At 46.5% G+C, this 11,655-nt stretch overlaps 1 protein-coding gene across 1 annotated transcript in view; it reads right to left on the minus strand.

Annotated features, from left to right (window-relative positions):
- The window catches only part of LOC140272708 (syntaxin-1B), a 69,626-nt gene extending 59,488 nt beyond the window's left edge, over positions 1-10,138 (minus strand). Inside the window, exon 1 of the mRNA XM_072368113.1 lies at positions 9,618-10,138. Within this exon, the coding sequence (XP_072224214.1) occupies positions 9,618-9,647 (30 nt within the window). The 5' untranslated portion in view covers positions 9,648-10,138. The remainder of the gene's footprint in view (positions 1-9,617) is intronic.
- Positions 10,139-11,655: the final 1,517 nt, after the last annotated feature.

An 11,655-nucleotide genomic window follows, 5' to 3' on the forward strand; every position in this document is an offset into this window, starting at 1 on the left:
TAAAAAGAACCGTTATGGGGACATGTTCAAACAGAACCGTTATGGGGACATGTGTAAAAAGAACCGTTGTGGGGACATGTATAAAAAGAACCGTTATGGGGACATGTGTAAAAAGAACCGTTATGGGGACATGTTCAAACAGAACCGTTATGGGGACATGTGTAAAAAGAACCGTTATGGGGACATGTGTAAAAAGAACCGTTATGGGGACATGTGTAAAAAGAACCGTTATGGGGACATGTTCAAACAGAACCGTTATGGGGACATGTGTAAAAAGAACCGTTATGGGGACATGTGTAAAAAGAACCGTTATGGGGACATGTGTAAAAAGAACCGTTGTGGGGACATGTATAAAAAGAACCGTTATGGGGACATGTGTAAAAAGAACCGTTATGGGGACATGTGTAAATAGAACCGTTGTGGGGACATGTGCAAAGAGAACCATTGTGGGGACATGTTCAAACAGAACCGTTATGGGGACATGTGTAAAAAGAACCGTTATGGGGACATGTGTAAAAAGAACCGTTATGGGGTCATGTGTAAAATGAACCGTTATGGGGACATGTTCAAACAGAACCGTTATGGGGACATGTGTAAAAAGAACCGTTATGGGGACATGTTCAAACAGAACCGTTATGGGGACATGTGTAAAAAGAACCATTGTGGGGACATGTGTAAAATGAACCGTTATGGGGACATGTTCAAATAGAACCGTTATGGGGACATGTGTAAAAAGAACCGTTATGGGGTCATGTGTAAAATGAACCGTTATGGGGACATGTTCAAATAGAACCGTTATGGGGACATGTGTAAAAAGAACCATTGTGGGGACATGTTCAAACAGAACCGTTATGGGGACATGTGTAAAAAGAACCGTTATGGGGACATGTAAAAAGAACCGTTATGGGGTCATGTGTAAAAAGAACCGTTATGGGGACATGTGTAAAATGAACCGTTATGGAGACATGTTTAAACAGAACCGTTATGGGGACATGTGTAAAAAGAACCGTTATGGGGTCATGTGTAAAATGAACCGTTATGGGGACATGTTCAAATAGAACCGTTATGGGGACATGATCAAACAGAACCGTTATGGGGACATGTGTAAAATGAACCGTTATGGAGACATGTTCAAACAAAACCGTTATGGGGACATGTGTAAAAAGAACCATTGTGGGGACATGTGCAAATAGAACCGTTGTGGGGACATGTTTAAAAAGAACCGTTATGGGGACATGTACAAACAGAACCGTTATGGGGACATGTTCAAACAGAACCGTTATGGGGACATGTGTAAAAAGAACCGTTATGGGGACATGTGTAAAAAGAACCGTTATGGGGACATGTGTAAAATGAACCGTTATGGGGACATGTTCAAACAGAACCGTTATGGGGACATGTGTAAAAAGAACCGTTATGGGGTCATGTGTAAAATGAACCGTTATGGGGACATGTGTAAAAAGAACCGTTATGGGGACATGTGTAAAAAGAACCGTTATGGGGACATGTGTAAAATGAACCGTTATGGAGACATGTTCAAACAGAACCGTTATGGGGACATGTGTAAAAAGAACCGTTATGGGGTCATGTGTAAAATGAACCGTTATGGGGACATGTTCAAATAGAACCGTTATGGGGACATGTTCAAACAGAACCGTTATGGGGACATGTGTAAAATGAACCGTTATGGAGACATGTTCAAACAGAACCGTTATGGGGACATGTGCAAATAGAACCGTTGTGGGGACATGTTTAAAAAGAACCGTTATGGGGACATGTGTAAAAAGAACCGTTATGGGGACATGTTCAAACAGAACCGTTATGGGGACATGTTCAAACAGAACCGTTATGGGGACATGTGTAAAAAGAACCGTTATGGGGACATGTGTAAAAAGAACCGTTATGGGGACATGTTCAAACAGAACCGTTATGGGGACATGTTCAAACAGAACCGTTATGGGGACATGTGTAAAAAGAACCGTTGTGGGGACATGTTCAAACAGAACCGTTATGGGGACATGTGTAAAAAGAACCGTTATGGGGACATGTTCAAACAGAACCGTTATGGGGACATGTGTAAAAAGAACCGTTATGGGGACATGTTCAAATAGAACCGTTATGGGGACATGTGTAAAAAGAACCGTTATGGGGACATGTTCAAACAGAACCGTTGTGGGGACATGTGTAAAAAGAACCGTTATGGGGACATGTGTAAAATGAACCGTTATGGGGACATGTTCAAATAGAACCGTTATGGGGACATGTGTAAAAAGAACCGTTATGGGGACATGTTCAAATAGAACCGTTATGGGGACATGTTCAAACAGAACCGTTATGGGGACATGTGTAAAAAGAACCGTTATGGGGACATGTGTAAAAAGAACCGTTATGGGGACATGTGTAAAAAGAACCGTTATGGGGACATGTTCAAACAGAACCGTTATGGGGACATGTGTAAAAAGAACCGTTATGGGGACATGTTTAAAAAGAACCGTCATGGGGACATGTGTAAAAAGAACCGTTATGGGGACATGTGTAAAATGAACCGTTATGGGGACATGTGTAAAAAGAACCATTATGGGGACATGTTCAAACAGAACAGTTATGGGGACATGTGTAAAAAGAACCGTTATGGGGACATGTGCAAATAGAACCGTTATGGGGACATGTTCAAAAAGAACCGTTATGGGGACATGTTCAAAAAGAACCGTTATGGGGACATGTGTAAAAAGAACCGTTATGGGGACATGTGTAAAAAGAACCATTATGGGGACATGTTTAAACAGAACAGTTATGGGGACATGTGTAAAAAGAACCATTATGGGGACATGTTCAAAAAGAACCGTTATGGGGACATGTGTAAAAAGAACCATTATGGGGACATGTTCAAAAAGAACCGTTATGGGGACATGTGTAAAAAGAATCCTTATGGGGACATGTGCAAATAGAACCGTTATGGGGACATGTGTAAAAAGAACAGTTATGGGGACATGTGTAAAAAGAACCGTTATGGGGACATGTGTAAATAGAATCCTTATGGGGACATGTTCAAACAGAACCGTTATGGGGACATGTGTAAAAAGAACCGTTATGGGGACATGTTTAAACAGAACCATTGTGGGGACCGGCCGGCTTATGAGGACAGCAGGTAACTCATTATATTTTACTGAGGTCAAAGTCCCGTTTCGTTCTACAGGAAATTAAAGTCAATGTGTAAAAACACGACATCATGACATCACCACAGACCCCCACTCAGGCCCCGCCTTCCTCCCATCTTCTGTTATAATCAATGAGACTGAAACAGGATACGCAAACACTCACACACACGATCCATCTGTTGCTCCATTCGCTATGAATCCAGCTTTTTGAGAATGTTGGCAACAGCAAACAGCTGCACAACCACTGAACGCATCATTAATAAGCAGCTTCCACAAATGTTCATGTCTAATACATGATTTAACAGAGAATCAGGAAGGATTTGTCTCTCCGAAACGTTTCTCTCGTGTCGCTGCGGTTCTCAGACCTCCTGTTAGGAGCTGCAAACATCACCAAAGACGCCTGAAGCTGCGGCGTAAACGTGTGAGATGATGACACATTTAGTTACAGCAGCTCGGGGAGTGATACAGCACTTTTTCTTTTCAGTAGTAGTGTCTCCGAATGTCCTCGAATATCCTCGGCGTCTCAGCCTGGACAGATTATTTTATCTCTAAGACCTGAACGATCCGACTCAAAGAACCAGATGTATTCACATTGAGTTTTCTGCTCCATCAGATGTTTCGCTGTCAGCAACACACCCTCAATTCAACTATGTGCAAATGTGAAGGGGTTTAAAGCCACTCAGAGCATCTAGAAATGACTGCATTTCCATCAGGAATGATAATATTTTGACTTAACCTGAGCCAACGAGAACTAAGTAACTATAAACTCTTTCATTAGTTTTCATGTGTCAGTGCTGATGAGAATTTGTTGCTAACAGCAAAACAAAGAGCCAAATAACTCATATTTCCCACCTCTGAGGCTCAGTGAATGTATGAGCTGCATGAGCTAACGGCCTCATTGTTAGCTGCATGAGCTAACGGCCTCATTGTTAGCTGCATGAGCTAACGGCCTCATTGTTAGCTGCATGAGCTAACGTCTCACTGTTAGCTGCATGAGCTAACGGTCTCACTGTTAGCTGCATGAGCTAACGGCCTCACTGTTAGCTGTATGAGCTAACGGCATCACTGTTAGCTGCATGAGCTAACGGCCTCATTGTTAGCTGCATGAGCTAACGGCCTCACTGTTAGCTAACAGCGTCACTGTTAGCTGCATGAGCTAACGGCCTCATTGTTAGCTGCATGAGCTAACGGCCTCACTGTTAGCTAACAGCGTCACTGTTAGCTGCATGAGCTAACGGCCTCACTGTTAGCTGCATGAGCTAACGGCCTCACTGTTAGCTAACGGCCTCACTGTTAGCTAACAGCGTCACTGTTAGCTGCATGAGCTAACGGCCTCACTGTTAGCTAACGGCCTCACTGATACACCTCTGAGGCTCAGTGAATGTAGCATGATGTGAAGCTGTAGGTGGAGATGAACACGAGGAGGCTGATAGTTCTGAGTCGGTTCTGTGATTTAACAGAACAGATCTGATCGGATCTGATTTTTAGACCCGATCTGGAGACTCTTCACATTACTGGATGTAGTGTTTAATGATGTCATTGAATGCTTCATTAACATCAGGCTGCTGAAGAAGAAAAAACTGTATCTTTGTAACTATAGATCAATATATTTATGCCCAGATTCTTTATAAAAGTTGTTCTTAATGAACTCCGGACCTTTTTAGATACTCGTGGCGTTTGGGAAGAGCTCCAGTCTGTTTTCAGCACCTTTAATAGTTTTTAACGGCCTTTTTTTCATAGTTTCTCTGCAGTTTGAGTTATTTTAGACCAAACTGGATCATGTTGCTGGTCCGAAACACACAGTTGTGTCGTGGTTTAAATCTTTTTCCCTGATTGTTGTGGTGTACCTCAAGGGTCCATTTTGGGTTTTTATTATTTCTGCTGATTTTCAGGAAGTATATTTGCTTTCATCCTGATTTATTTCCCATCTGTTTAACTGTCCACATGTTCTCCCCCTTCATGCTTCTCATTGTTCTCCAACTGTTAGAAATCTCTGTGTTTTTAGAAAGTTCTTTTAAACTAAAGAAGCAAACCAGTTTGTATTAGTTACATCGAACCACCAAAGCTAAATCTTATTCTTCCTCAAAAAAAACCTTCTTCTTGGTGCCTTCAGCACCTCTCAGCTGCAGTTCTCCACGTTTTGCTCGTCTCTCCATCGCCTGCAGTCCGAATGATGCAGAACTTCGGTTGCTTTTTAACATGCTACAGAAATATAACTGACATTAACAGTTGATTTTAAACTCCCTCTAAAGGTTTTTAACAGCTCAAATCTTCATGTAAGCATAAAGAAAGCATCCTGTTTGTTTTGCTTGTTTTTAACCAGACATTTATTTCAGTTTTTTCTCTCTTTGTGCAGCATCCACAGTTTCACTTTTTAGCTTTAGCTGTTTAGCTGCTGTAAGTTTAAGGTGAAATTTATTGATTTATTCTGATCATTTTTAGATAAACAGCATATATTATGCTGTTACTCGTGTTGTCTGAGCTGAAAACAGATGCAGGAGTTTCTGATTTCAGTCTGTAAAAATCTTCATTTGTCCTCCTGTTTCTGCTCTGCAGCCTGAAGGCTTCAGCTCACCTCAAGCGTCACAACAGCTGCAAAGTAAAAGCAGCTGAGGTCTGCACGCCGTCAGCTGCTCAGCAGAGAAGGAGGAGGCATCATCACTCTGATGCGGACAGTTACATTAAAGGTAATTATTACTACAGATGTGCCTCGTGATGCAGCAGCTTCGGTTACCAGCAGGGTTACGTGAGCCGGATTCTACTGCTGTGCTGATCCAACATGGCCGACAAGACAAGAGTGAATCAGTGGTGATAAAAAGAGGAAAAGAAAGGCTGCAGAGCGGAGGAATGGGGAAATCTAATCAACAGGAAACAAAGAAGAAGAAGCCTGGACAATCCCTCTGATTCCCAAGATGTACAGAAGGAAATAAGAAGGGATGACGATAAACTGATAGAAGGATGCAGAAAAAAGATAAATGAAAGAATGACTGAAACGTGAAATAAGGAATGAAAGGAAAAATGGAGGCTGAGAAGACTGAAAACTCCAGTTTTAGCTCAGTTAATGCAGCATCTCGCTCTCAGACTCAACAAATGAAAACCAAACTGTGGTCTCTACCCGATGACATCATCACAGAGTTCAACACCTTCAATGAGTCTGACTGACTGCCAGAGCTCTAATTTCAGTTCAGTTTCAGTTATCCACAACAGAAAATCAGTGAAAAGTCTTTAATCAGATCCTGATTCTTCAGTGTTTGAGTGGCAGAGAACTGGTGTTCATATCTGTTAGTTTCATCTGTTCTCAGAGTCCAGAAATAATCAGTCAGGAGGAGGAACCTGCTTCACTTCATCAGTATTCACAGAAACCCAGTCCTCATTACTGCTGACACACTGGTTTCCATTCAGACCCCCCCCCCCTACCCCATCTACCTCCACCTTTCCCCCGTCACCACCTGGTTTACCTGTTGAAAGCCCCGCCCTCTCTGACCCGTCACTGAGGGAAATTCTCACCCTCTGAATCTTCATCAAAGATTTGAACCAAAACATCTTCTCTTGTTAAATTTTTTTGATTCATTTTCTCTAAATTTCCATATAAATACTTCCTGTTAGCTGCATGAGCTAACGGTCTCACTGTTAGCTGCATGAGCTAACGGTCTCACTGTTAGCTGCATGAGCTAACGGCCTCACTGTTAGCTGTATGAGCTAACGGCATCACTGTTAGCTGCATGAGCTAACGGCTTCACTGTTAGCTAACGGCTTCACTGTTAGCTAACGGCCTCACTGTTAGCTGCATGAGCTAACGGCCTCACTGTTAGCTGCATGAGCTAACGGCCTCACTGTTAGCTAACAGCGTCACTGTTAGCTGTATGAGCTAACGGCCTCACTGTTAGCTAACGGCCTCGCTGTTAGCTGTATGAGCTAACGGCCTCACTGTTAGCTGCATGAGCTAACGGCCTCACTGTTAGCTAACGGCCTCGCTGTTAGCTGCATGAGCTAACGGCGTCGCTGTTAGCTAACGGCCTCACTGATACAGCGTTTTATTTCATTATCCCTTTGGTGAAGACATTTAAGCTAAATTTCTCCAGGATTATTAGCATAAAACATAAAATACTCACTAATTAAACATCAAACTTGTAGCTGAGCCACGGCTCTACTCAGTGGAGACACTTTCCATTTATTTCGACACTTTTATCGAAGGCAGCTTCAACAGAAGAACATAAACCGTCAAGAAGTTCTGACACATCTGCATTACAGCAGTTAAATGTGTTATTTTACTTTGATATATTCAACAGCATAAAGCCTCCATACGTCCATATTTAAAACATTTTGTGGGAGAAGTCACAACATTTCATCCACCATGAGTTCAGTAAAATATCTTCTTATGAACCACCATCGATGCTCCTTCAGCTCACAGCTGAACAAAGTCTTCAGCTGTGCAGCTTAAAGCCATTTTGTGTCATATATGAACGGTATAAGGAGCCGTAACTGAAGATAAAAACAGGAAACACAGCTGAACCGGGTGGGACCAGAACCCACCTCTGATTCTCTGTGGTTTTAGTTGCAAACTTCTTGTACAGCAGAACAATCTGAGTGTGATCTGGTGAATGTTCCCTGTCTGAAGGACTTTCCCTTTCCAATCAGGCTGGGATTTATTGATAAGAACCGGGCTTTCAGGGCTCACTGGATGTGCTTCTGAAGGCCTTCAGGGCTGCAGAGTCCTGAACTCAGAGGCTCAAAGCATCCGTTTGACATTAAAACGCAGCAGAGCATCATGTCTGTCCAGATGATGGAAGGATTTTCAGCTCATTAAACTTGTTTCTTTGTGTTGTTACTTAAAATGTTTCCAGGTTGATTCCTGGAGGACTTTCATCCAGCTGAGCTGTCTCATGCTTTCACTTCCTGTTTGAAGGTTAAAATTAGAACCTGGAAGCTGGAAGTGAACCAACAATGACTCAGAAGGTGATTATTCAGCATGAAAAATAAACATTTCGATGAAATGTTGAAGTTTGTGCAGGAGCATGGAGCCTGGTGGAGGGAGGAAAAGGTGGAGAAGTGAAGGGTGGATGGTGGAAAGAAAGAGGTCAGAGGGGAATAAGCAGGGAGGAAGACGGTGACAGATGGAAAAGGAGGACAGAAATAGAAAGAAGAAGGATGGAAAGCTGAATAGAATAGAATGGATGGACAGCAGTGCGGTAAACTCCAGGCGCTGCTGAGGCTGTCACTTTTTTCATGCAAATTAGCTCCACGCGCGCGTGCAAACCATTTGATTTACTGATCGCATACTGTTGATTAACCTCCCGCCACCCCACCCCACCCCACCCCCCCACACAGACTGAGGGAAAGCAGCAGAAAATGAAATGACCGATCAGGCGCGTCTCGGTCTGACGCGAACCTGGCTGAACCCGCGAGGCGGCGGCGGCGGGAGGCGCGTGGAGCTGCCGCAGAGTTTGACCAGCTGATGTGACACCCCCTCCCCTCTGCCCACACCCCCCCAAAAATGCCCCGACAATCCGCCCAAACCGCCAGCATCAGCTGTGCACAGAAACGCCGCATCGCTCCGCATCACGCACACGCGCCAGAGGCTCCGGTCTCACCCGGCGCCGCGCCACACGGTCATGAAAAGGGTGAGGCCTCCCCCCTCTCCCCTCCCTCCCTCCCCCCCTCCACTATCACCCGTGCAGGGGGAGCGGCAGAGAACACGCGCCGCATCCTGCGCGCCGCTCCACCTGCATCCCGATTCATCCATACAGCCGCGTATCGATCCTCTCCCGCCTGATCGAGACTGATCAGGTGGGGAGGAGGCGTGCACGAGCTGCAGGATGCGGCCTCCAAGGGGAAAAAAATCACTGCATTTTGTTCCGCGGCTCATTTCACAGTGAAGTCTCCTCCATCCTCCTCTCCATCTCATCACCCGGGCACGCATGCATGGACATGCACGGCCCGAATTAGAATTAGCACGGATGGGTGCGTTTTAAGCCGTTTCCCTGTCAAGCATGCAGCCTGCATGGGGGAAAAACCGAGCAGGGCCTCTGCGTCTAAAGCCGCCGACACGCACTCAAACGGGACGCCAGGGGCGGAAAATGCCTAAAATAAAGAGGTCCAAGCGGCGGCCGTGACCTCCAGCCCGCCTCCAGCTCCATCCACCGCACACCGCGCCTCCATTTCAGCCTCCATCCTCACACAACTCTGCAGCGACTCTCACACACTCTGTATTCACAGCATGAAGAGCTCCGGGCCGCGGAACCGAACCTCCGCACGGCACCGCAGCCAGCACAAACCCAGCTTCCAGCAGCTTTTCCCCCCTCCTCCGCTCCCGTGCGCGCCGCTCCTCCGGATGCAGGAGGAGCGGCGATGAGGCCGCGAGGCTGCGGCGGCCCAGGAGGAGGAAGAGAGGGGGAGGAAGAGGAGGGGTGGAAACATGGAGGCCGACAGGGATGGTGAAAAGAGGAAAAGTGAGCTTACGCTTCGCAGTTCCGCCGTACGGTCCTTCATGGTGTCGCCGCGCCGAGCTGGCTGCTAGAAAACGGAGAATCTGCCCTGGTCCGGGAGGGGAGGGGGGGAGGTTTCCAACACCGCGTCCTTCGTCGTTTTGCGCTCGAGATCCCGACAGTTTTTTTCTGTTTGAGCTCCTCTTCGGTTTTCTCCTCTTCTTCGGTTCCCCTGAAAGCGGAGCAGAGCGATGGAGGGAGGAAGAGCGCGGTGTGACGCGTCTCCGCCTTCTGCTGCTGCTGCTGCTTCTTCTTCGGAGGTGGTTCTTATCCGTGCGGCGGCGGCGCGTGCACAACCTCCTCCGGGGCTTTTTCTGCTCTTTTAAACGGTTCCTCTCCGCCGCTCTGGCTCAGGCTGGCCCCCCTTTCGGTCCGCGGCTTTCTCCTCTTCCTCCTCGGTGCGGTCGCAGTGTGGCCCCGCAGCGCGCAAAGCAGCAGCAGCCCGGCAGGAAAACCGAGAGAGGGAGGGAGGGGGGGCACGGGAGGAGGGGGGAGTGTGGTACTGATGCTGCAGAAAAAGACAGGGGAGGGAGGGGGAGGGGGGGACGATGCGGAGGGGATGGACAGCAGTGCGCAGGCGCCACCTACCCCCTCCCTCCCTGCCTCTCTACCTGCTGCTGCCGCCCCCCCTCCCCTTCTCAGTGTGTTTGCTTTCAGGTGAATGAGGATCAGAGAGGGGGGAGGAAGGGGGAGAACAATCTGCTCACTCTCTGCATGTGCTCATGTTGGGGGGGGGCGACCTGTCTGATGCTTCTGTAACATTTTACTGAGCCAACATGTAAAAAACTAACTTCAAATGAGGTCACGTGACCAAAAAAAGCGTCACATGACCTGATAAAGAAGGAGTAAACACAGACATATGTTTGTGGAATAAATCAGCTGCCATGTTCAGGTCTGCTCACGTGCTCAGAAGTCTGTGACGTCACTAATCATCTCACAGTAAACAGTTAAAGACTCATAAAGCCCATCAGGAACCTTCTATAAACAGATAATAAACAGAACCTCTTAGAGTTTGCTCTGTACTCAGAACCCCATGAACCCAATCCTTCATCATCCAGAAACAGGGCATGTTCCGGACTTTATTCTGATCCTGATCCTGATCCTGATCCTGATCCTGATCCTGAACCTGATCCTGATCCTGATCCTGATCCTGATCCTGAACACGATCCTGATCCTGATCCTGATCCTGATCCTGAACCTGAACCTGATCCTGAACCTGATCCTGAACCTGAACCTGAACCTGAACCTGATCCTGAACCTGAACCTGATCCTGATCCTGAACCTGATCCTGATTCTGATTCTGATCCTGATCCTGATCCTGATCCTGATCCTGATCCTGATTCTGATTCTGATCCTGATTCTGAACCAGATCCTGAACCTGATTCTGAACCAGATCCTGAACCTGAACCAGATCCTGAACCTGATCCTGGACCTCATTCTGATCCTGATCCTGTTCCTGAACTTAATCCTGATCCTGGACCTGATTCTGAACCAGATCCTGAACCTGAACCAGATCCTGGACCTGATCCTGGACCTGATCCTGATCCTGATCCTGATCCTGATCCTGATTCTGATTCTGATCCTGATCCTGATCCTAAACCTGATCCTGAACCTGATCCTGAACCTGATCCTGATCCTGATCCTGATCCTGATTCTGATTCTGATCCTGATCCTAAACCTGATCCTGATCCTGAACCTTATTCTGAACCCGATCCTGGACCTGATTCTGAACCAGATCCTGGACCTGATCCTGGACCTGATCCTGGACCTGATCTGAGTTCCACTGTGTGGACTAACAGGTGCTTTTCTTTATTCGTTTGTGGACATGTGGCGGTTTTGTGGTGAGTGATGAATTTAGAAATGAAACTTTAATCGTGAGATGAGTCCCGGAGGCTCCGGCAGGTTGGCTGGAAGCCCAGAGGAAACACTCCTGGAGCCCACCCAGCTCCACCCACCTCCACCCAGCCACACATGCTGCCATCACTCCACAAACCTTCTGGAGCGTTTTGCAT

This window comes from Leuresthes tenuis, unplaced genomic scaffold (assembly GCF_036924035.1).
Source record: "Leuresthes tenuis unplaced genomic scaffold, fLeuTen1.0.hap1 SCAF_17, whole genome shotgun sequence".
Classification (NCBI taxonomy): domain Eukaryota; kingdom Metazoa; phylum Chordata; class Actinopteri; order Atheriniformes; family Atherinopsidae; genus Leuresthes; species Leuresthes tenuis.